Source organism: Ictalurus furcatus, chromosome 28 (genome assembly GCF_023375685.1).
Source record: "Ictalurus furcatus strain D&B chromosome 28, Billie_1.0, whole genome shotgun sequence".
NCBI classification, from domain to species: domain Eukaryota; kingdom Metazoa; phylum Chordata; class Actinopteri; order Siluriformes; family Ictaluridae; genus Ictalurus; species Ictalurus furcatus.
In genome coordinates this window covers 10341651-10368184 of record NC_071282.1, presented here as the reverse complement: position 1 = coordinate 10368184, position 26534 = coordinate 10341651, and the positions used below count along the sequence as shown (strand labels likewise).

The 26534-nt window shown below is 38.8% G+C and overlaps 1 protein-coding gene across 4 annotated transcripts; it reads right to left on the bottom strand.

Annotated features, from left to right (window-relative positions):
• usp20 (ubiquitin specific peptidase 20) lies at positions 1-26534 on the bottom strand. Of its 4 annotated transcripts, none has more exons than XM_053618163.1 (25): positions 26431-26534; positions 23405-23527; positions 21791-21844; positions 20136-20198; positions 19889-20023; positions 19324-19426; positions 17836-17905; positions 17544-17657; positions 17289-17367; positions 14806-15241; positions 14076-14222; positions 13541-13653; positions 13159-13331; positions 12525-12619; positions 12350-12383; positions 12154-12199; positions 11867-12047; positions 10993-11119; positions 10569-10738; positions 8702-8783; positions 6946-7054; positions 6763-6865; positions 4210-4278; positions 3954-4112; positions 1-2403 (listed from the first exon to the last, which is right to left on the bottom strand). In XM_053618163.1, exons 2-24 carry the CDS (start codon positions 23483-23485, stop codon positions 3958-3960), a joined length of 2739 nt encoding a protein of 912 aa, XP_053474138.1. In that variant the 5' UTR covers positions 23486-23527; positions 26431-26534; the 3' UTR covers positions 1-2403; positions 3954-3957. The 4 variants fall into 4 exon arrangements, with proteins under 4 accessions (XP_053474138.1, XP_053474141.1, XP_053474140.1 ...); XM_053618166.1 differs by having other exon boundaries at positions 4036-4112; XM_053618165.1 differs by having other exon boundaries at positions 12525-12595.

Here is a 26534-nt window from a genome sequence, read left to right as displayed (position 1 = left end):
TGGTATAAAAGGAATAAAGATTTCAGGATGTGCTGAAAATGACCAAGTTCTGGGTGGTAACAGTAACTCTAGGCCACATCACACCACTTTGTTGTTGATCATTTTCCTATAACAGCAAGCACCCTGGGGTTTTATTCCTTACTTAATCCTGGTCTTAATCATTAATCAAAGATCATTCATCAAGACATTACTACACAGTAAGTTAGTTAATCAGTAGATATAATGATTAAATAAGGAATTACAACAATTACAAAAAGTAAGCACTTCATTTCAGGATTATTATTCACGTCACACATTTACACAATTTATAATTACACAAGGATTACACAAGTTATGATTTAGCTGAATATAGACCAGACATTCTAAGGTACATGAATATTGTGAAGATCAGATATTGTAAGGTACATCATGTTTTAACATCATATTTCAAATGAAGAAAGATACGTAGCACAGTGATATAAAAACAGGCTTTATTAGTTCACTTGCCAGTGACATCTACACACTCCAGGTCAAAAAGCCATCACACAAGCACTAAGCTTGGCATTTTAAATAATTGCAATTTACATAATCAGAAAAACAGTTGTTCTTAGTTTTCAACAGTTTTCTTTTAATAATCAGATTATCAAGCTGTCTATGATTGTGCTTCATGAAACAATCATCTGATAATTTAACTAAGGAGGAAATATAGATCATAAATCTGTTTAAATATGCATGTTTTAAATACAGACGGAACCATCAGAGGAATTAAGATGATACAATAACAAAGGATGGCTTGTTTAGGCTACCGCCCATGACTAAGCACAACATGCTGTACATTATAGCCACCATCCTTCCTAGTGAAATCATATGTACTTTAGCATAACAGTAAAACACTGTTCATTGTCAAGGCTCCTCAGACTGACTTCATTGCACAAGCCCTGAATTTACTAATTAACTTAAGTTAAAAATGTTGGTATAACTGTCAACAGTCTACTTTGGTGAATTCCAACTGGAGCTGAACACAAGGGCACATAAAACAGACAGATATAAATAAAGGACTGTAAAGCACTTTTTTTTGTAACTCTGTGTAACTCACTCTTTTCATTTCTACATAATAATAAACTTTTTTTTTTACGAAGTGTACATTGATACTTCAATTTACAAAGGAACAGAGACATAACCCATCACTCATATTTGACACACAGTATATGACTTCCAAATCCAGTCATGTCTAAAACGGGGTCTAATACTTTAACCGTAACAGAAAAATGGCTACTGGACCAAACATAAATAATAGCTTATTGACCCAGCAAAGATTGGCTCTCATGTCATGACCTCACTTTCTGTGCAGTAATTGTCATGGTTCTCCTTTAACTTTCAATGAAATTAAAGGCCCACTATTAAACTTGAAAACCAGTTTAGTCAAACAGTGTCTGACGTGATAGCATTAGCGTTGAATGAGTCAGTACTGTTTTGATCACATTACATGGAAGTCAAACGGTGCTCTGATGTAAGTGCTAAACAGTTCACTATGACTCAGTCTGAAAGTAGGATAACTTGCCACATATACCTCCTTTAATCACATTAGCAGCCACCAGAAGAACACATTATAAAAATGTGGAGGACTGACCAAAGATCAGGTGTATTGTGGTTTAGTCTGCAGTCTGCTTGGGTATAAGGTTAGTAGTATCACTCTAAAAAGCAGCAACCAGGGTTGGGTTGAAAACAAGGTAGTCAATCAGCTGAAAACAAGGAAGAACTACAACAGCTGAATTTGAATGAATTATTATCTGTGTGTGTGTGTGTGAGAGAGAGAGAGAGAAATAGAGAGAGGAGTATGAGTGAGTGAGAGACACAGAGCGAGAGAGAGAGAGAGAGAGAGAGAGAGAGAGAGAGAGAGAGAGAGAGAGAGAGAGAGAGGAGTGGACTGGGTTTTCTTTTGCGTATGCACATATGTGGAAGTGTAGCTTTATGGTACAGTAGCCTTCATTCCTGCTACAGTAAGTTATGCATCAATCCCAGTTAGAACTTTGTTTGCTGGGAGTAAATATTTACAACCTAGAACGTTGTGTTCATACCACAAAGTGCATGAAAAGCTTTTTACTGTATATGCTTTATTCAAGAGAACCTGTGCATTACTGCACATGTGTAATCTGAATTCTGGAAGAAATCAAGTTTAAATGTGAGTGTGAGAGATCTGAAGAGAGGAAATGGGCTCAGACTCACAACTGCATGAAATGACTGACTCACTGTACATGACACTCTCCAGAAATGTAGACCTTCTAGTGTACCAACCCTGTGTGACTAGACATCCAAGTCCTATAGAGGTTACAGACCATGGCATTAGGTGCGCTCACAAAGTGCTTACAGGAAAGCAGGCGTAAACATGGTGCAAATAAAGTTCAGCCACATTCAGGATGCCACCTACATGGGAGACAAACAAGAATTAGAAACCATGCTTGGAGTATAATCCTGCATTTCACAATGACAGAAGACAAAGTGACATATCATACATATCGCAAGACGAACATAAATGAATGTTTTAATACTTGGTTCAAAATTCCCTGCAGTCAATGACTACGTTTACATGAACGGCGGTAATCTAATTATTGACCTTATTCTGATTAAGATAATATTGTGATTAAGGTGTTTACATGAGTTGCTTTTAGAATACTCCTTTCATGTACCCGTTTTACATGTTCTAGAACAGAGATCAATTAACAGCACACGTCATTACGTTCCCTCCAGAATTTCACGTATCGACATACAGTTCGTCTTCGTGAAGGTACAGTTTTGGGTGTTTCATTTTAAATTTTACGAAAGCCTCAAGTGCAGTTAATTATTTGTCATGCTATATGTGCTAACAGACTACTGCTTGAAGCCGTGGGCTGCGCCCCAAACCGTATACTTAACTACTACGTAGCAGCCGAAACACATGTTTTTCGCCTACTATATAGTAGGTAAGTACACGGTTTCGGACGCAGCCGTGCTCTCTGGTTTGGTGTAAAACGCTTGATGCAGTGAAAACTCTCACACAATGTTAATAGTGTGATTAAGGTGTTTACATGTCTGTAATACACGTCGATAATGCAACTAAAACAGGAGTACTCCATGTCTTAATTCGATTTGTGTTTACTTCGTGTATGACTTTAATCGGATTAAGGTAATTAAAAATTGCTGTTTACATGGTAGTTTCTTAATCAGAGTATTGTCTTAATCGGGTTAATATTGGATTATTGTTGTCCATGTAAACGTACTGGCAGACTGCCTGAAGTCTGGAACCCTTATAAATCACCAGACGCTTGGTATCTTTGCTGATGATGCTCTGCCAGGTCTTTACTGCACCTGACACCAGTTACTGCTTGTTCTTGCAGTGCTATCCTTCACCTTTTCCTTCAGCAAGTGAAATGCATGCCCAATTGGATTCACAGAAAATGACACTTCTTTGCTTTTAAAAAGTTTTGGGTTGCTTTTAAAGTATGCTTTGGTTCATTGACCATCTGCACTGTGAAGCACTGTCCAATCAGTTTAGAAGCATCTGGCTGATAATGTTGTTTATCTGGCTAACTGTTGTGAAGATTTTGTTTTCCATCATCAGGTAAGGAATTCATCTGTCATTCATCACAGTTGTCTTCCGGGCCTTTTGTGTTTTCTGAGCTCGCCAGTGTGTTCTTTCTTTTTATGAATGTACCAAATAAGTGATTTGACCTCAGCTAAGGTTTTTACTATCTCTCTGAAGGGTTTGTTTTGATTTTTTTCAGCAGAATCATGGCTTGCTTCACTGGCAGTGACAGCTCTTTGACCTTCATATTGAGAGTTAACAACAACAGATTCCAAATGCAAATACCACAGTTTAGATCAACTCTGGAATCTGGGTCACATCAGGGACTTGCACCTTGCTGCTGTGAACGCAGTGTAATTGATATCTCTATGGTCAGATCTTGTTTAAATAAAGTGACCGTGTTGAGTCTTACTCGCTCAGAGTGCTCTAGTTTCTGCCTCAATCTTCCTCTCGCCATGTGTGTCTGATTCAAGAGTACTGACGCTCTGCCTCACCGCAATCTCAGGACCGCCACCATAAATTCCCAACAAGTACTGCCATGTCTCCTCTGAGATTTGCCCATAGTCAGCCCCTGTTCATGTACACACACACACACACAAAATTGTGTCAGTGGACCTACAATAACAGCATTCAAAGACTTTAAAATTGCGCTCGTCAATCAAACTCACCGTGTTTTAACTGTGCATGTCCCCCCTTCATCACTGCAATCTTGCTGTTGTCAATCGGGCCTGGAGGCTCTAACACAAGGAAAAGAGAGAGAAGATGACTGATAATAAGAGGAATGAGAGTAGGAATGAAACATGAGAAGAACCTTACATTTTACTGTTTACATTTTAAAACGGAGTGTGTAGGTGGTCTTGGCAAACCTTTGATGGTATCACAATGTTTTTATTATAGACAGTGTGTGGCTGACAGAGAGATCTGAAAGGCAAGAGTGTAGACTATTTGGAGCTCGTAAAGTCTGTTTGTTTATAGCTCACTTCAGTGTGTGATGATTCAGGCATGCACTGCTAAACTAGCAGCTAAAATCCTCCCTTACTAGTTAGCTACATTAGCCTCATAGCTTTAGTTTTGACTAATATTTCCAGTGCATATATCCACTTCAAATGTACAGAATGTCTTTTGACTTCGTACTTATAAATTTTTTTTTTTGGGGGGGGGGGGGGGGGAGAGAGAGTATGTATTCAATCATATGTATTTAAGTATAAACAAATGCATCGTTAAAAAACAAAACTGAGGGGGGGGGGGGGGACGTCAGACAGCTTTTTGCGACATTGCATTTCAATTTTGGCAATTCATCTTCAATTCCCCAAGATTATGGGGGTCCTTCTGATATCCTTGGAATTTCTAAATCCTCCCTAAAATTTCAATGGAATTCAAGTCAAGAGGTGCGAGGCTTTCTTGAGGTATTTTGGCTGTATGTTCTGCCAAGATTCAGTTTCTTGGCCGATGAAGTTAAATTATCCTCAGATATGTCCCAGTACATCGCTCCATTCATGTTTTGTCATTTGTGCTTTCATTGCTTCATTCATGACTTGTAATGCTCCAGCACTGTTTGCAGAGAAGCAGTCCCACATCATGGTGCTTCACTGTGGGTGTGGTGTTCTTGGAATCATACATGCATCCCATTTCTCCAAACATGATGAGCTGAATTATTGCCAAAATGTTCTAGATTTGTTTTGTCTGAACGGAGCACATTGTTCCAAAAGGGTTCTGATTTGTCTAAATGCTTTTATATGCAAATCTCTGTGCTTCGTTTTTAGCAGAGGAATTCTGTGTGGGGTGTAGGAGCAGAGAAGGTTGTGGTGTAGTTCTTTGCTTATTGTTCTCTGTGTAACTGTTGTTATTCAGATGCTTACCTTCCTTATCATTATTAAAGGTTTACATATACCAAGTCGACTGTCTCTTTAAACAGTTTGCAAGATTCCAGAAATTTAAATAATGACTTTTAGAAGCTTCTGATTGGCCAGTTGTCTAATATAGCCTACGTTTGGAGACAGTGCTTTTTTGGTACTGTAGGAAAATCCAAGCAACTCAGCCATGACCTCAGAAGAAGATTTGTGGACCACGTGTGTGGTTACTTCTTAAGAACAAGTACTAAACTGAAGACACCATGAGTTTCTGTACAAACAACTGTATGCAAATATAAAAATCCTGGGACCACACAGACACTGCATCGTTCAAGAAAGAGGCAAAAAAATAACACCAAGGGATGAACAAACTTTAGTCCAAAAGGTTCAACTGAACCCCAAGACAACAAAAGAACTGGTGAAGGTGTTTGAGGCATCAGGTACCAAAGTATGGTATGGTATCCACCACTAAGAGTATCTTACATCGCCATGGCTTGAAAGGTTGTTGTGCAAGTAAGAAGCCCCTATTCTAAGACCAGCATAAAAATCCAGACTGAAGTTGGATTGAACTGTTTGGCAATAATGATCAGTGCTTTTGACTAATTTCACCAGTGTTTTTGATTTTTATTCCAAAGAACACCATCCCAAATGTGAAGCATGGGGTTGCATCATGATTTGGGTTGTTTTCCTCCAGTCTCCTCTTCAGGTGGTGAAATGCATGCTCAATTGGGTTAAAGTCTGGTGATTGACACCCCCCCCCCCCCCCAACACTACCATGACACCAAGCCATGACACTACCTCCACCATGTTTCACAGATGAGCAGTGGACTGGGATATGGAGGTTGTTGGTGATGTCTGACTGTTGTTTTTGGCTTTTTCTTCAGAGCTCTCACAATGTTTCTCTCATCATCTATTGTTGTTTTCCTTTCTATGTCTGTAGCTCAGGATATTAGTGGTTTCTTTCTTTTTCAAAACATTCCAAATGGTAGTATAGGCTTTCTTCTCATAGACAGCTCTCTGATCTTTATGTTGACTTATCCTGAAATTCTTTATTAACTTCTCACATTCATCTTTTGATCTCAAACCCAAATGTCTTCAGTCTACAGCAAAAACAAATGAATTGGCCGTTCCATTAGTTTTAGAGGGGACTGCATACTATGAATAGGAATCCTGAGGTGAGCATAGGATAGTGTTTATGTTCACAAAAGCAGCTCTTAGGAAGTATAAGACTCTGTGGTATCTAGCTATATAGTCATTACAAGACTAAGCCAATACAGTTTCACTTATAGAAAGTAAAAGCAACCCTGGTAAAACAATGTAGTTTTTTTTTAGTTTTTTGTAAAAGTCAGATGTATTTTCTTATGTTCTTACCATTGTCTTTACCCTTGACAAAGTTCTCCCACTCTCTGAACCACTGCATGCTGATACACAATATAACTGTTGGAGCCTCCTCAGCCTGGAACTCCTTATTGAGCTATATAGAGAGAAAAGTGACTAAGTTGCAAGCCAAACAAATAATAGTTACATACTTGTTGCGTATGTTCATGTTCTGACCTTGATGAAGGTGTCAATCTCAGTTTTCCTGCGTTTGGCTAAGGCCTCAATCTCCACTTGGCAGGTAGTGCACACATACAGATGATTTACAGCTGGACCTCCTCCAAACCTGCATTGTGGGAGAATGCAAGCATGTTGCACAATTTTATTGCTGTCTGGATTATGAATTGACTAAGAAAGAGGATGTATGTGGGATGATGCTGTACTAACAGTGCTGAGATGAGGTCAGAATACTTCGTCTAGGTTTAGGTTTGTTTTTTTAATCCAACCAACTCCACCGTCTCACTAGATATATCTACTAACTATTCTTCTTGAAATATTCAAATGTTTTTCAAATGAATTTGTCTGTAGAATATGTGTGATTACCACAGACAAAAATTTTAACATGTTTCCTGTACTGAAATTTGCATTGAATAGTACAATTTTACTGTAAAATAAACATATTTTCAAAATAAATTAAAAAAAAAAAACCTGCTCATAGATTGCATTACACTGATCAGCCATAACATTAAAACCACTGAAAGGTGCCGTGAATAACATCGATTATCTCATCACAATGGCACCTGTCAAGGAGTGGGTTAAGTGAACAGGCAGTTCTTGAAGTTGATGTTCTGGAAGTAGGGATGTGAAGGTGAGGGACCTGTCCAAGCAGTTAATCAACATGCGACAACACCGGAACTATTTGGGGGGGGGGGGGGGGTAGTAGACATCATAGCTTCAACAAAACAGCAGGTCTTGTGGAGTATTAGCAGTATGCAGTGGTTAGTTCCTACCAAAAGTGGTCCAAGTAAGGACAACCGGTGAACCAGCGATGGTCTCGGGTGCCCAAGGCTCACTGATGTGCGTGGAGAGCGAAGGCTAACCCATCTGGTCTGATCCCACAGAAGAGCTACAGTAGCTCAAATTTCTGAAACGGTTAATGCTGGCTATGATAAAAAAGTGTCTGAAAAAAAACAGTGGATCACAGCTTGTTGCGTATGGGCTGTGCCCATGCTGACCCCTCTCCACCACCCTTGTCCACCCAAGGAAAGCGCCTACAATGAGCATGTGAGCATCAGAACTGGACCATAGAGCAATGGAAGAAGGTGGCCTGGTCTGATTAATTTTCTTTTACAACATGTGGACGGCCGGGTGCGTGGGCATCACTTACCTGGGAAAGAGAGAAGCACCAGGATGCATTATGGGAAGAAGGCAAGCCAGCAGAGGAAGTATAATGCTCTGGGCAGTGTTCTGCTGAGAAACCTTGGGTCATTTGGATGTTACTTGAACATGTATCAAATACCTAAACATTGTTGCAGATCAAGTACACCACTTCATGCACCCTGCCACACTGCAAAAATTGTTCAGGAATGGTTTGAGGAACATGACAAAGAGTTCAAGGTTCACTTGGTCTCCAAATTCCCCAGATCTCAATCCGATTGAGCATCTGTAGGATGTGCAGGACAAAAAAGTAAGAATCCATGGAGGCCCCACATCGCAACTTACATGACTTAAAGGATCTTCTGCTAACGTCCTTGTGCCAGATACCACAGCAGAAATTCAGATGTCTTGTGTAGTCCGTGCCTCGACAGGTCAGAGCTGTTTCGGTGGCACAAAGGGGACCTACAATGTTATGGCTGATCGGTGTGTACTGTGTCTTTGGTGTAAAATGCAAGGACATGTGTTACACATCTGCAACAGATTTAGTGAATTGCGATTAGGATGAAAAATGTGCAAGAGTTCCTTTAATATACTCAGAATTGATTACCATACTCACCTGTTGTAAAGGTATTCCCACACATTCTGAGGCAGAATCACCACCAGATCATCCACATAGTGATATTTGGTAGGAGGGATTCCTGAACAACATGGCAACTCAAGTAAGCATTCGTCCAACTACACAGACATGGACCCTGTTCAGACTTGGTATTAACATGTGTACTGGGTGATCCGATCACAAGTGGACAGCCGAGATAAATAGCTGTTTACGCCTGGTATTTACATGCATCCTCAGGAAACACTTGTACTGTCAGTAGTTTGTATTGGCTCTAGTCTGCATTAACCATCATTGTCAGATCCAAAGAGGTTTGAGCAAGCCCCTCATTGTCTGAGTAAATTAGGAAATAGAGAAATGTGCTGGGATCAATAAAATAGGTAATGTACAATTTAAAATATATTTAAAAAAAATAAAAATACATTAAAAAAAAAAAAAGAACAGTTTAGGATAAATGGAGATGAAATAACTTTTGTCTTTTGGGGATTTCACATCAAACAGTCTGTATTCATATAGTAATGAGCAGAGCTAATGTTAAGAACAGTAAGAAGAAGTCTGTATATGAGAAGAAACCTTGCATGTTTTGTTAAAAAGATTTTAATTAGTGTAATGTATTCAAAACACACAAGCTGTCTGTGACAAAGAAAACAACCCATTACATGTCTTAACAGTTGGGCTGGGCAGTTCAAAAGTAGACTGATTCCACTAATTTAGCATCACTCAGTGACTAGTTGTTGTTCTTATAATGTCAGGGACATTATAAAATGTAACGGTGCCACATGTGTCCCAGACCTCCACAAGTGGTCACAATACACTACTCACATCTCAATTTAATGTTGTTCACTTGTGATCAGATCACCCAAGATGGAGGTCAATACCAGGTCTAATGTCAGATTCCTCAGCAGTCAAATGTTTCCACCCCAGTTTGATTTGTGGTATATACAGGAATGTAGTTGCTTAGCCAAAAAACAACAACAAAAAAGAAATATATATATATATATATATATATATATATATATATATATATATATATATATATATATACACATATATATACATATAAATATAAATATATATATATATATATATATATATATATATATATATATATATATATATACACACACACACACACACAGTACTGTGCAAAAGTCTTAAGCACATGCAAATAAATGCTGTACATTTACTTGCCTCCAAAAATACTGAAATTAAATGTTTATCCATTTAAATAAACACTATAAATAGTAGTAAACAGTAATAAATTAAACAAAGGCAATATTTAGTGTGACGACCCTTTGCTTTATATAAAAAAAATTAAAATAAAAATTTTTTTAAAAGAAGTCTCATGTAGAATTTGTGCAGTTTTATAAGGAAATGAGGAAATTTTATTGAGCATCTTGCAGAAGCAGCCACGGTTCTTCAGGAGACTTTGACTATCGCACTTGCTTCTTATTTTTGCAGCAAAAACCGGCAGCCATCATTGTGGTTTTTTTTTTTTTTTGTCTGTAAAGTGTCTCTTACCTAATATGCTGCTTTCTTTACTGACATACAAACATTTTTCTGTAACATTTAATTTTATGCTGGAAAACTAATGTTTGGAAATCTAAAATGTTTTGTACTGACTTGATAATGTAGAAGTCATAAAATAAGAAATCTATAACAAAGGTTATACTAAAAAAAAAAAAATTGGGTGCCTAAAACCTTTGCATAGTATACATACACATATATTAAATAATAATAGTCTGAATAATTAAACCTTCAAGCAAATGAAAAAATCATTATACTCTTGCCATTTTGTAGTTCAATCAAAATATTTGAAACAAGTATGGTATGCATTGGAGAGTAGATGTGTTTATGTGTATTTGTATACCTCCATGCTGACACAGGAAGGTATGATTAGTGATGGGTCCTGGTTCGGTAAATGTGTTGAACTTGTTGAGCCATTCTCTGGAAATGTAAAATTGTAAAAGGCTGGGCTCCTTCAAATTAGCCAGAGCTATGACTTTCTGCCGTTCTCTTACAGATTCCTCACTGCTCTTCCTTGGAAAAGGAAAAAAACAAAGTCATAAGCAAACATGAGGAAAATGCAGTGCCTTGGTCTTGTTCCAATGGCAAGCCATGGCTATAAAAAAAAATAAAATAAAAGGGATTATCAACTCATCTGTAAACAGTCTTAAGTTTACTTTAAAATAACTCTATGATCAAGGGGTTGTAGATTTCCATCACAAACAGGTCTAACTAGTCAACAGAAAAAAGGCAGGAAGGCCGTTTAATGTAAGCCGAACATGTCTCACCTGTAAAAAAGGACGTAGGCCTCTGCGTTCTGCACGACCGTCTCATGGACCTCTGTTACATACTGGTCATCAAACTCGTACCACTGGCCATTGATAACGTTCTGACAATATGCTATGTAGTGGCCACCTAAGAGAAGGTCAAAGCAAAACATATATTACACACCTGAGTGTTCGAACACAAACACATGTTTATGTAAAGGTATTTATGTAAAGCGCTTCTCAACCTTTTGTAACTAAACTCTGAAAAACAGGGTTCACAATTCTCGTGGAAAAAAAATCCCCCTCAAACGACATATTTTGCATATTTATCTTTAGAATTAACATGTAATCTTTAATATTGTCATCAAACATTCATTTTAATCTGATTAAATTCTCAATTAATTCTAAAATTCTCCACTTACAAAGAGCAATGCAGCAGCGCTTTAATCCTGTAGTCTGAGATTAGCTGCCTCACCTCATAATCTGTACACTCTGCTCAAACAGATCAGCTTCCAAAGCTTCAACATTCATGCTAACACCACCATCAACACCACTGTGCTTCTCATCTCTGCTGTAACCCAACTCAACTGTGGCGTACAACTGCACTTCATTCTGAAAGTCCCGCATTTCCTTTCTCCACTACTTACACACTGGATTTCTCGTTAATATGACACTGAAGATTGTGAGTGGGAAAAGAATTGAGTGAGAAACAAAGCACTTGTTCTTTTGTTTTTAGGTTCAATCAGCACAACCCAATTGTTATCACTTAGTCAACCAACAAATTAATAAGCGCATCTCAAATATTTTAATATAAGCATATTTATTGCATTTGAGATTAGAGGTTTTCAAACGCTTATAGAAATGTGTAAGTGCCAGTCAGCAATTGTTGACTCACTTCCAGCTGTGCCGTGGTGGCAGATGACAGATAGGAGATCATAAGTAGTAATCTGAGAAGGGCTGTCTTTGGCCAAGAAGGGCTGCAGGTCCAAACCCTCCAGAGGGAAAGACACGTGGCTGCTGATCTTAAAGGAGTACATCACCTCATGCCGGAAACGCTTCAAGTGAATGCACAAAATCTGTGTACAACATATGAGGGAGAAATATATAGAGTTATAGAGATACAAAGGCTTTAAACTTCCTCACGATGCTCGGTTCTTAAAAATCATGGATGCAAATGTTTACCTCTGGGAGTTGTAGGACTTTACAATATTTCACACCATTTCTCAACCTATAGTCAGCAAAAAAAAAATGCATATTTGGTCACATGATCAAACTGGCATAATATTATAGCTTCTTTTTTTTTTAATCGTGTATTTATAGCAGTAGTACAGCAGTAGGCAATATGATCTTAAATATGAACATTTGAGGAGGTGCTTACTTTTTACATCGTTCACAGCTGTACATGTTATCCCCTAAGACAGAAAATGATCATTACAAAAAAGATATACATTTTTGTTGTCACAGAGAATGACAAAAGTTTCAAAAGTAAAGTGGAGATTAAAATCATAAAATAGTCAAATAACACTAGTGGGGGATTTTTCCAGGTGTTTTACCTTTCAGTTCATCTGCAGCAAAGAAGGCAGCGAGGCAGTCCTCCAGTGTCACCATGGGACCCCAAAACCAGCTGGGGATACATGACACTACAAACCTGAATACACAACACACACAGACACACACATACATGGATGTGCGACAGTTCAAAAGAAAAAAAAATGGTGGCTGTGTTATTCTGCGAGAAAGTTTTGCTGTCATGGTCACCTGAGAAGAAACTAAAATGACACTAAAAGTCACTAAAAACTGAAGTTCTTCTGAAGTTCACCTTCACCCTATAATGAAGCATTACTATTCTGACGAGAGTGGCCTTTTCTAGGATGACCCCACCCCATCCACACGACACAAGGACTTACTGAATAATTTAATGAGTATAAAAATGATGTAAATTATATGCTACGGCCTTCACCGTCCCCAGTTCTCAAGCCAGTTAAACACCTACTGGAGATTTCAGACTGACATGTTAGTCAGCACTCTCCACCACCATTATCTAAACACTCAAAGGAATGTAGTGACTACCAAAGGAAGCGAGGTTCTGACCACACTTGTAATTTCCTTTGTGTACAAGCATCTGCTAAATAAAAGCAAACAGACAGTTACGTGGAAATGTGAATTTTCTCTGTCTGGTTTTCACACCTGCGTATCGACTCCATAATGTAGGAGAGCCAGCCCTGGGCAGCATAGGTGTCTGTGCACACACCCATCTTGGCTGGAGTGCCCTGGTGGATGGAGGAGTGGAGTTTAGCCAGGTCTTCTTTACCTGGAATTGGCAGAGACAAATCCTGAAAGGTCTCGACTGTTGTTGACACCTAGAGAAGAAGAAAAAGCACCGTTAATACTTTCACAAAACATTAACACATTAATATAGTTACTGCATTCTAATAATTACTACATTTATTTTAATTCAAAATATTTTCCAATTAGAGGTCTTCGAGGATTGATGCCCTAATGTATCACCACAATCTCTTATACACATTGCTGGTGCTGCCCTCTTGTGGAAACACATGAGCTCCCTCACCCGGTCACACGTCAAACACTGGACCAGGCTCAGAATGGAGCCGTCAAAGATGTCGGAAATAACGCTCCGGAACCGAGACTGCTTCTTCTTCTTGGTGCCCAGGAGCATCTGAGCTGTAGGTTAAACAAATATGAGTGGTTGTGAATAATGCAGTGTACATTTTCATTTCTTTTAAAGACTTGGGAAAGCATACTAAGGCTAAACAAAATCAATAAAAAAATAAATAAAAAGCAAATGATGCAAATAAATACATTAAAAACATTAGGAATATTCCAGCATTTGTAACATACTCTTATAACATCAACTGCCTCTGTATCAACAACTATTACTACAGACAAGAATTGGCACAAGTACTGAGAATAGAAAAAAAAAAGTTGTTTTTAGTAAACAGTATCTCTGTCACGTAAACATACTGTAATTATTTTCAGATACACAACTGAGATAAATTAGATAACAATTAGCAGTATATAAAGATTTGATTACAAAAATGCTGCAACAATATATTACAAACAATCATAATTGTTCAATATCAGACCTTTCTTGAAGGCATAGGCGGGGCCGGCCCGTAGAGGGCTGGACCTGGATGGGCTGCTTGACAGTTTTGAATGAAATTCCTGCACGCTGTGAGTAGGGCTACAGGGACGAGAGGACGGGTGATGCATGGACACCTCGTTGTCTGGTTCTGAGAAGGAGAAAATGTGAAGAGGATAAAAAAATTTAAAAATCAACTTATAAATGACTGTGATGGATTAATATAAGATTCCCCTAAGAAGAGGATAATGAGCCCAGTGTTAAGAGGACCCCATAATAAATCACAATGTAGCTACTAAAATATTATAAATCTATTGTAGGACTCATTCTACATTTATTATTTAAAAGGTTGTCCTAGTGACAATGGTGCTATGGTAGAAAGTCTAGAGCCATGGTTCTCAAAGATTAGCCAAGTGGTCCGTGATTTTATAATTCTGTTAAAGTTGGGGAAATCATAGCTCATCATTATCAAAGTTATCACGCCTGTGTGTGGATTTCCCTCTAGGATTAATAAAGTAATCTATTTATCTATAAATAACATGAAGTGGAATCTAAATACAATTTCAATAAAAATGAGTTTTATGATTGGAAAGCTCCGAATGAAAAACTCTTAGCAGACAACGTATTATTGTACATATTTAAATATTGTGCCTTTTTTTTTTTTTATCAATTATTATTTATACAACTTAGTACAAAAGTATACCGTATTATATACAGTCGGTCTTTGTGTGTACCTGTATTTCCCTGAGCTCTGCTGGTCCCCATCTGCTCTCCACCTCTTTCGTTCTGCTCCTCCTGCACTGCCGTGTCCACATCAGCATCCTCATCCATCTCTGGTGTTCTCTCCTCTCCTCGGTCCTCCCTCCGTCTCTCCTTCAGCTTCTCTTTCTCAGAGATCCCGCCGCTCTCCCTTGCTCCTGAGCACTCATCCTGAATAAGAAGCTCGGTTTCACCTCCTGCTCTATCTCCGTCACCTCTCTCGCTCCCCGAACCCGAGTCACATGACAGGAAGTCATCCTCGGAGGGGCTACGGTCTCCGTCGGCATGGTTCTGATTGTCGTGGTTGCTCTCTGAGTCATTATCAGTGATGGAGTTGCTGCAGTCAATGAAAGGCTCCTTCAGTTCCTCATGCAGCTGATCCATCAGACAGCGCAGGAACTCCTGAGTATCCTGAAGGGCACAGAGCACGCTGAGAAAGCTAAGTTTAAACTGTTTGCAAAAGATTCAAATGCATTGCTTTGCATTGAATAATATTGGTTGCTATAAACCGGACTGTTTTTCACATATTACAGGGATGGATCAATCATAAACATAAGCTAGTGAATGACATTAATATAGGTTAAGGAACACAAAGAAGTTTATGATCATCATTCCCTTCTAATAAACAACACATTTTTTCTCTTAACAAAAAGTCAGCAAGTCGTTAGACCAAGGTTTAAGCTATGAGATGTGGTGTTCTGTCATCCATTCAGACTATTTAATCTGTCTAGTAAATAAACAGTTACTACTATCTGATCACGCCTTGGGCAACATGTAGTGCAGTAGGCAGTGGAACGCGAGACAAGTAGCTGGAGAGAGGTGCACTGTACCACCGTGAAGTACTCTGAAGATGAAAACTTTTATTTTGCAAAGGTCAGTAAGACATTTTGTTGTTCTCCTTGGCCACATACAACAAGCAATTCAAACTGGTGTCAGCATGATGTGTGAATTCTGCTTCTGATAATTCCTCAACCTCAGCTACATCACTTGAGTTCATAACTGATTGACAAATTCAGTTGACTCTAATTCACATTAAGGATGCTATAAATGCACAAGTAACTCAGCAGCCTTATTTAGACTACTGTGACCCTGATCAGGCATTTACTAAGGATGGTGATGGTGATAAATGTATCATGCAGTTTTGCACATTCTTGTAAACAACGTGATCTGACAGTTTCACTGTGTATCTCCTATTTGTATCTGTTTAGAACACATTATCTGTTCATTCAGAATAATGTATTAGGTAGCATCTCTAGTACTAAACTGTAGAGTTTTCCCTAGGTTTTCGGAGGGCTTAGGTGCTGGATGGCTTCCGAGGGGTGATGGTGGTTTGAAATTATTTGAAGGAAATTTGAAGTTTTTTCCTGTTTTTTCAAGTCCTTACCATATTTGTGAAAGAAAGCTGCCAACTCTTATTATACTTACAGACAAAAGTCTATTAATTTCCCCGAATACCATGTTTGAGATTTAATGCAAATAAAATGCCTTTTTACGTTCACGCGACATAAGGTGCTCCGCCAAAACACACGGGTTTCTATTAGAGATGCACCGATACTAAATTTCTCATCCGTTACCGATAACCGATTATTCAGAGTGATTTCGGCCGATAACGATAACCGATAGTTCTGCCTTTTATGCCTTCTTTTAAAGTAATAATAATTAATTCCACAATTCTGAAAGAAATGCAAATTTCTCCATTTCAACAAGTTGTTTCACAGTAACTGGTCTCAAACAGAAAACACATTACTCTACTTAACATTAACACATGAACTAAATTCTGAAGATTAAAGTAAGATTTCTCAACTTATTGACTGTTATTAATTCATATTAACAGAATTAATTGACTGAATTCTAAAAAACCTCCTGATAGACTCACATTCACTCAACTAACAAAAGCATTTCTACTTCATCATTGACATCAAACTGGTATTTTATATCATCAACTTTTTTATACAGTAACATTAACTGGATATGAAATATACTACTCTACAAATATATTTTTCTGTGCAATATATACTTTTTTGTCAACTCATCTTCATTTACATCTTTCAACGGTGTACTGGCGTGTTAAATCAGAGCGAGCAGCACAACAAAAATAATAATAATTAGACTCGACGCCGAAACTCCCGCTTCAATGCTGCTACGTCCAGTGTAAAATTTTGGCAGTGCAGAGCTTACAGAGCTTACAAACTGCAGTTTTGTCGTCATTCTACACAAGAGACATCTTCTTTACACACAGCATGAAATCAATGTGTTTTCCCGCCCTCTTTTGATTGACAGGATATAATCGGCCCTGATCATCGGATGTTTTAGCGTGAAAACTAGCTTTTAATTGGTATTGGTAGATCGGTGCATCTCTGTGTGTGAGACAAAGAAAATCCACATTGCTCATTGCTTAGGAGACTAAACTGCTGTGAGTTAGTGCATGAGTGTGTATTGAAAAGTATTCTTTACAAACCTGTTGCGCATAGCCTCGAAACATAGGATTCACCAGTTTAATGCCATGAAACAGACTAGTGGGGACCACGTAACTGGGTCTAAACGGGAAGAAAGAAACAGGAGATGGAAAGCAACATAAGTAACAATTTTAATGCGGATAAAAAAGGAGACAGAATGAATTATGACTGAATCCATTAGACTATCCCTAAAAATAGAAAAGCCCTTTTTCAACCTAGGCATATTACATTACGTACAGCAATGGGTGTGTGTGTACCTTTTTTTATGCCAGAGCTCAGAGATGAGTTTCTGATAGCTTTTGCACAGTGCAGGTTTCTTGTCTGTGCGCACCAGCCCACTGCAGTCCAGGAAAAACTGAGTCAAAGGAGGACTGGTAAAGAGACAGAATTGAAAAGAAATATGAGAATGAGAGTATGAGAATTTTGTTTTATAAACACACAACAAACAAACAAAAAAAAAAATAAAAGGGTTCCGTTCCATCATTTTGAACAAAACTCCATCCACTCTCCTCATATCACTAATTAGGATAAAACGAATGTTGAACACACCAGTTTGAGAGGGCCTGCAATGCTGCGTTCATGTAACACGAATTTCCAATGTTCTTCATCCCCGTGAGGCCTGCAGAAAAGGGGGAAGAAGTTATAAATACACAAACATGGATACCCTAAAGAGTTGCACTTCTCAAAAGCAATGTATGCCCAAGTCCCAACCTTCCTTCAGTGGAAGTCCTTCTCACATGCATATTTGCAGATTTTTATCCCAGGACTCTTATTAACAGTGGTCATACTGAACATCTTTTGTACAGTAATGATTTTGGGTGTCACCCAGTAGAGGATGGGCTCCCTTTTGAGTCTGGTTCCTTTAAAGGTTTCAACCTCATGTCGCCTGGGGGAAGGTTTTCCTTGTCACTGGCTTGCTCATTACGAATGTAAATCGATATCCAGATTTCTGTAAAACTGCTTTGCGACAATGTCTATAGTTAAAAGTGTCAGAAAATTGGACTGAAAAAGGGGGCCAAAAAAAAAGTTCTCTCTCATATATCAGTTACCCAAATCTTCAGCTAACATTTTGCTAACTCGGCTAAAATCACAACAGGAGCGACGTTGTGACAAATTAGCTGGAAGGCATTAATTTTTCAACCACTGGCAAAGCAAAGTGGGGGCAGGGGGAGGAGCGATGAGACTGACCAACGTTTAGCCTGATGTAAATGAGAAGCAAAACAATGTGGCGACTACCGAGGAGTTGAGGATGATGAGACTCAGAACACCATATTTTTCCCCACTGTGAAATATCAGATATTCCTTCCTAGATGAGATGGAGGAGAAATTGATTGATGCAATATATTGCTTCAATTGTATTATGATGTATGGCTCCAGAATCGGTACTATTACACAGGCTGTAACGCTTTGCTTAAATCACTGCTACTTTATTCAGCTTGTCACTAAACTGTTTTGATTGTGTATGGATTAAAACTGAGTGAGGCTAAATAAATAACATACACTATATGGCCAAACGTTTGTGGACACCTGACCATCACACCCATATGTGGTTCTTTCCCAAACCGTTGCCACAATGTTGAAAGCATACAATTGTATAGGATGTTTTAGTATGCTGTAGTATTACAATTTCCCTTCACTGGGACCAAGAGGCCCAAACCTGTTCCAGCATGACATTACCCCTGAGCACAAAGCGAGGTCCATGAAGACATGGTTTGCCAAGGATGCAGTGGAAGAACTCGAATGCACAGATCCCTGACCTCAACCTCATTGAAACAGCTTTGGGATGAACTGGAATGCCGAAGGTGCCCCAGGCCTTCTCAACCAACATCAGTGCCTGACCTCACTCATGCTCTTGTGGCTGAATGAGCAAATCCCCACAGCCACGCTCCAAAACCTAGTGGAAAGCCTTCCCGTGAAGTGTAGCAGTTATTATAACAGCAAATTTGGAATAAGATGTTCACACAGCACATATGGGTGTGACGGTCAGGTGTCCACAAACTTTTGGCCATCTCAGAACTGCCAGTTGTGTTTATTTACCTCTGGGCTTAAACTCATCTTCCTCAGACTCCGAACCTTCATCATCCGCCACAGCAATCGGCACTGCCTTTAACGGGTGACGTGCATTCTGGGGAGAAGAATCCTGGGAACAACAAACATTTTTTGGGGTATAAACACAGTGTAATTTCACTTGCAAATGTATTCCGTAAAAAAAAAATATATATATATATATATAAATAAAAGATATGTCTTCGATCCTTTACACTAGAGTTATAAAGTCAATTTAATACAGTTTAAAAAATACAGACTAGAATAAGGTCACAAAAAAGGTCAACGGTGAAAAACAAAAATTCACATTCACGTTACTGGCCTTCCCTGTTAAACACTGATCTTTCTTGGCAGACTTCTTTTTTTTTTGTCCTCATAAAATTAAAAAATGTGTTGACAACAATGCTTTCAAACATGAAAAGTGGTCACACACCAGTCTGGAAAAATGCTACCTGGCTGAAAAACTTCCCTGTTATCAATTGAGGAGTGTTATGCACAACATCTTCAAGTTCAGGATTCAAGTAAGTTCAGCTGAGGATAGGAGATATGAGGATACCTGTTCGAGAGGTTTGTAGCGTTGAGTTGCTGCCACTGGGCTTACAGGCCTCTGTTCCAGAAACACCTCTCTCTCACACACATAACACCATACCCTGAACGTAGTCAGATTCACTGTCAGATTGTGTTTCTTCGCCTGGAGACAAAAGGGAAGTTACACAGACGAATGAATAAGCAGAATACACACTGAAAGATGATACTGAAAAACGATGGAGAGAGGCGTGGACGTATGTGAGGTTCAGAGTTACCTGTGCATGTGTGGTGCTGTGGTCCGAGTACGACTCTCCGCAGCCCACATAGGGACAGTCCCACTGAAGAAGCAAGCACTATACATTAATCTCAATTGCGCTTAAGGTAATAAATAAGATTAATTAATAAACTTGATAAGAAACACAATTATATAATCATTTCAAATATAATAATTTCAAAATACAGCCTTTGTTCATAGACTACAGACTCTTTTTAGTAGTCCAGCCCATCTATCAATCATTCCTTTTTGAATACTACTACTACTAATAATAATAATAATAATAATAATATCCCCTATTTTATATAAACAAGGCAGCCAATATTTGTGGAATATTAGAAGTCATTATATTTACATCTTAAATGCATTTATGAGCACTTAAAAACACTGCGGTCATTTCTATGTTATCTCATTTGGAATGATATTAAACTCATTAAACAAGCAAACACCCTGCCTACCTCTACATCTGTGACATAATGTACTATCGGGGGAAAAACAAGAGAACATCAGCGACGCATTAGTAAAATTTAATTCAAAAATAACATTCAGTGAGTTCTGTTCTGGTGGCTAAATTTCCCATAGTTTTATTATGTCCTTCAAACATTTAATCCTTTGTTCACTGTCATCTGTGCAGTGTGTGTGTGTGTGTGTGTCTCAGACAATCTGACAGCCAGCTGATTACGTCCATTTCACATGTAGCAATCCAACAATTTCATCAAAACAGTGATATTCACTGTGTGAGGAAGTCACACTTATTTACCAACGTTTTAGACATTTTTAGGCAGACTGACTGCAAGTCTAGTCCTTCGTGTTATTCATTTGTAGGCTATAAATACCCTTTAAAAAATACTTCAAGGTGCGCCGGAGTTGTGCGACAGAAAAGCGCATAGGAGATCACGAGTTCGAATCCCGATGATGCCACAGCCATCCGTGACCGGGAGACCAAGAGAGCAAAATTGGCAGCTCTCTCAGGGTAGAAAGAATGGCAATACTCTCTCTCCCATGTGAATCACAGTGACACTACCGTGTGAGCTCATGCATGCAGAAGGGGCGGAGTGTGTTACATCGTCCCATGATGCAGCATGAGCAGCAGTTCAAAAGCCATCCCAGGTTGATAGCTGTTGTATGAGGGGACACCAGGCTGGTGGGTGAGAATCGGCCAAGATTAAATTAGGGACAAAGTTCCGCTACTGGGAACCTATTGAAAAAAAATCCCTATTTCAGACAATTGATCCTGTTAGGATCATTACCAAAATCTAATCAATTCATCTGCTGGTTACAACGATAATCCCAAATAAATCCTATAACCATTCCACCACACCGTGAGAAATCACGCTAGAGAGATTCTCGGACAGACAGAGGGGGACAACCTAAAAACATAATGCCTCCACCAGCAGAACCATAAAAGACAAGAAAAAAAACAATCTCTCAAACAATCTAAACTTTAGGAAATAATAAATATTTGCTAGAATCCAATCACTGCAACATCCAATGGATTTTCCCAGACTGCCACGTAATCATAATAATATCATACATTTGGTGGACTACACATTCATGCTGATTCAGAATGCAGGAACAGTGTAGCAAATGCAAGCAGAACATTTTCATTCACCAAGTAAAGGGGGGGGGGGGTAATCCCTTAATTTTCCTTCTCACCTGAAGACATGCCCAGAGGTTGGGACCACCTACCCCACATGATTGACAGGTGCCCTATAAGTAAAGGAAAATCGAATGTTGAAATGCCTTTCACAAATACAGTTGCAATCAAAATTATTCAACCCCCATTGCAAATCAGGTTTATTGTCAATATTTATATACTTTCAGTTTGCAATGAACAAATCAAACAAAGCAATTGAAATAGTTCAACAAAACAAACGCATCAAGTGGTTTCTCCAAATTCAACTGAAAATGCAACTTAATAATAATAATAATAATGATTTCACCAGTTTCAAAATGATTCAACCCCCTGAATAGAATCCCTCACAACAGCACAAATATACAAAACAGGTGCTGTCTCAAGCACACCTGATGCAACTAATCAAGGGCTTCATTAGTTGCACCAGCTGTGCTTGAGCTGGAACACATGAAATACCTGAACTGGCTAGGGGTAGAAAATGCATAAAATACCTGGACGGGGCAGAAAAAGGAAGCTATCAACGGCTACAACCAGATTTCTGAGAAGGCAGGTTGTGAAAAACCCTCGACTGACTGCAAAAGACCTGCAGCAAGACTTGGTGGCAACAGGCACTGAGGTTTCAGTGAGAACAGTAAGGTGTGTACTAAACGCAGGCTTCCATGCCAGAACTCCATGACGTACACCACTACTGAACCAAAAGCACAGGAAAAGTCGCTCAAAACCAAATAAATAAGCCACAGAAGTTTTGGGATTCTGTTCTGTGGAGCAATGAAACAGAACTGGAACTTTTTGGCATGATGGATCAGTGGTACGTCTGGAGGAAGAGGAATGAAGAAAGAACACACTGTCCAAAGTCAAGCATGGTGGTGGCTCGGTGATGCTCTGGGGCTGCTTTGGAAACCTGCAGCGTGTGGAAGGCAAGATGGATTCAGTGAAGTGTCAGGAAATCCTAGGAGAAAACTTCATGCTGTCTGTGAGGAAACTGAAGCTTGGCCATCATTAGACCTTCCAACAGGACAAGGATCACAAACATACCTCAAATTCCACCAAGGCTTGGTTGCAGAAGAAGTCCTGGAAGATTCTACAGGGCCATCACAGTCACCTGACTTGAACCCCATAGAAAATCTCTGGTGGTATTTGAAGAAGGCGGTTGCAACACGCAAACCCAAGAATATTACTGAACTGGAGGCCATTGCTCATGAGGAATGGACTAAGATTCTTCAGGAACGCTGCCAGAAGCTATGCATCTTGTTCACAGCAGGTCCTAGCAGCAAAAGGGTGCTCTACCAAGCACTAAAAATGCAATCCCATGAAGGGGTTGAACAATTTTGAAACTGGAGAAATCATTATAATTGCAATTTCAGTTGAATTTGGGGAAACCACTTGAAGCATTCATTGTCTTGAACTATTTCAATTGCTTTTGTTTGATTTGTTCACTGCAAACAGATAAAAGTCTGTAAATTTTGAAAATATTCCTGATTTGCAATGGGGGTTGAATAATTTTGATTGCAACTGTATGTCATGTAAAATTCAGCTTGTACATACTGACATTTCTACAGCGTAGTGAGTCAACCATTACAAATAAGTAGAAGTGACCAGATTTAATATTAGTTGTATTGACATTCAAGCTATACCTTTGATTTTTGCAGAAGTTCCTCCTTGGTCACTTCACCTATGGAGTCCAGGTGAGGACAAATGTCTCCACAGTCTGTCATGTTTTGGCTCGAATGTTGCAAACCAAAAAATGAGGCGTCGAGCTAAAGAGAAGAACCACAACTAATTACACATTGTATTTACCAATACTGTAAACAACAAGCTGTCACATATGACAAAGATCACATGGTGTCGGGTGAATTCAGGTAATAAACAAACAAATAAAACGTTTCTTTACTTCATTGTCAGAACCATATCTCTAAGTGTTGTATATACACCTCTTGACCAATAAAACATGACTTCAAGATGGTTCGAGAGGGGCGGGGCACACATCCAAGCACAGAGACCTCATGTAAACAACATGAGTTCAGGTAAAAAGGGACACGTCTTAGTATAGAAAACACTTTTGGATGTAACCTATTACTTAGCATTTAATTTGTACTAAATATTATTTTACATGAAAAATTGTAAAAAGTATAAATAGGCTCGCAGGCCAAATTATTTATTTTGCCAACATGCAGACAGACAGATTGCAAGCTGCAGGAAAAAAACGGTGGCTCTGTAGAGACACTGCAAATCAGTACATCTCCTCCATCGAGCTTGAATAATCAGGCGTGTTAGACAGTGCTCTCTTTTGGAAGAACGGTGCTCATCCCTCAAGTACAGTTCCAGAGACCTGTAGAAACCTATGACAAGGCACGTTGAAGCTGTTCCGACAGCTCATAGAGGAAACGTACTAAAACTTTTACCTGCTTCATCACGTGGTCTCGGGTAACCTGTGCTAAACATCCTTCTGGATTGGCAGAATTATAATTAGAAAGAGTTTGTATGTTATTTATTCACTGTTTCTACTTCATCCTGGTCAGGGTCCAGGAACATCGGAGGACCCACACACACTCATTTACACCTAGGGGCAATCTAGAATATCAGTTCCACCTACTGACATGTTTTTGGCAGGTGGAAGGAAACCGGAGAACCCGGAGTAAAGGCCCGTTCACACCAAGGACGATAACTATAATGATAAAGTTCTAAAAATCTCTCTGAATATAAAAGAATAGCAGAGTCCACACCACAACCATAACAGCACAGAGAAACAATATCGTTGGAATTTTTTTCCAGCTGATGAAAGATAAAAACGTTGACAGCCAATCAGAATCCATCCTGCTTTAAAGAGCTCGAGGACTGAAAGCAGCAGGCGACATAACTGCAGCGCGTGTACGCTAATATAGTTATCGTTATTGTTCTTGGTGTGAACGGGCCTTAACCCAGGATTGAAACTCAGACCCCTGGAGCTGCAAGGTAGCAATGCCTGGTTGCATGTTATGTTTGCAACAAGTGCTTGAAATTCACTTTGAAATGCATGTTAACACAGGGATTATGTTTATGAGACTTCCAGCACGATCATGTTCCCATTTTCTATCTCTCACAATTAAGCAGTCTTGAAGCTTTCTGCCGATAATTTTCTAAATTTCTACCCAATGTTATTTGATCCACATGATGATAGGGAAAGTCAACCACTTTCCATTTATCTAATGAATATTTCGCAAACCCAGCAAGCGTTTTTCAACGTTCGTTCTTATCCCTAAATAACGTTATATTACAGAGGAAATTCTCCAAACATTCATTATTCTTGGATTTCTGTTCGATTTTATTCTGAATGGCATAATTTTTTTAAGCACACCTATTATAGTTTTGAAACATGCCTAGTTTTGTTTTAAAGCTCTCATACAGTAGATTTACATGCATCCAAGGTCAAAAAAAACTTTATTGTGCTCATAATTTAAACTGCAGCATTATCCCCCCTCCCTCCCTCCCTCCCTCCCTCCCGCCCTCACATACTCTGCTCTGATTGGTCAGATGTCCCAGTCTGTTGTGACTGCTCTAGCGCTGTCAGCATGTGTAGAAAAGGAAACGCCCTCTACCACAACGAGTTTCAGCTCAACCTATGAAGACCAGATCCAGGGATTTTTGTAACAAACCTACGTAGGTTAGTACAGGACGTAAATCTGGAATTACTAACGAATCGTTTCAGCTGTTCAGAATCGGTTCCTTCTTTTGGGCGTCAATAACTCCGTTTGTTGTGCGCTTTGATTTTGGAAACTTTGCAGACTTTTTACATTCACAAACAGCTCTATTAACACGAGGTAATATTTGAAAGAGCATAATAGGTGCATGGTGGTTTCTTGGTTCAACAACAAATAAATGATTTCCCATCAAACTTTTGCGTCTTGAGTGTCTTCGCAGAGAAATAAATATTTCATTTAAAAAAACAACCATTTATGAAGTATGTATAAATGTATGACGTATAAATAAATGTCAGTTTAATGTCAGAGTCTAATAGAAAACATACTTGCAGGAACATCAGCAATAAAGTGCTGAAGATGAACTGCTCTATCTTTTGTTTAAAAAATAATAATAAATGACCCAATTCAACTGTAGTGTCTTGCATTAAATGAAAATCTCACTGATATAACATTACACAATGTTTTCAGAAATGTACACTGTGAATGTTCACCAAAACCAAAACAATCATATCTAAGTGTTACATCAGACAGGAGTTAAAACATGCTGGACAAGCAATACTTCGGCTTTTTTTTATATATATAATACATGTTATAATCCTCTTTTGATTGTAACAGTAATAATACAAGACAGCTTCATGTCTGTGACACATCATACACAATGCTCCTGTGGTGTTTTTGTGTGTTACCTATAAGGAAAAACATGTTCCTTCGACATCATTGCTGCTGTTTCATGACAACGACAGCACACAGACCTCTGGCAGGAACATAATTAGCTAGTTATAATATTATCTGCTGCATATAAACACTCAATAATAATTTTATTAACTGACACTCTGAGGAACTGTTAGCAGCAAAAGCCCTCAAAAATTCATTTAAACGTCTATAATAGCGCAGGCCACTGCCCAGAGAAAACCGCTCGACATGAACAAAAATAACACACAACGACTTTTCTGTTCAGTTAAATAAACAGTAAACAAACGCACCTCACCAGCAAATCCAAAAGAAATGTTCAAAAACGTTCATTTTAGGCCAAAATGAAATGCGCAAATTCCCTCTATCCTCCTGCAGCACTAGCAGGCTAAGCTAA

Excerpts from the sequence above, each read along its gene's own strand:
- usp20 (XM_053618163.1), bottom strand. The coding sequence starts at position 23,485 with ATGACAGACTGTGGAGACATTTGTCCTCACCTGGACTCCATAGGTGAA. Across the intron at positions 12,620-13,158 it reads ATTATGGAGTCGATACGCAG|GTTTGTAGTGTCATGTATCC; the intron begins GTGTGAAAACCA and ends TTGTGTATTCAG. Across the intron at positions 6,866-6,945 it reads AGATTGACACCTTCATCAAG|CTCAATAAGGAGTTCCAGGC; the intron begins GTCAGAACATGA and ends CTCTCTATATAG.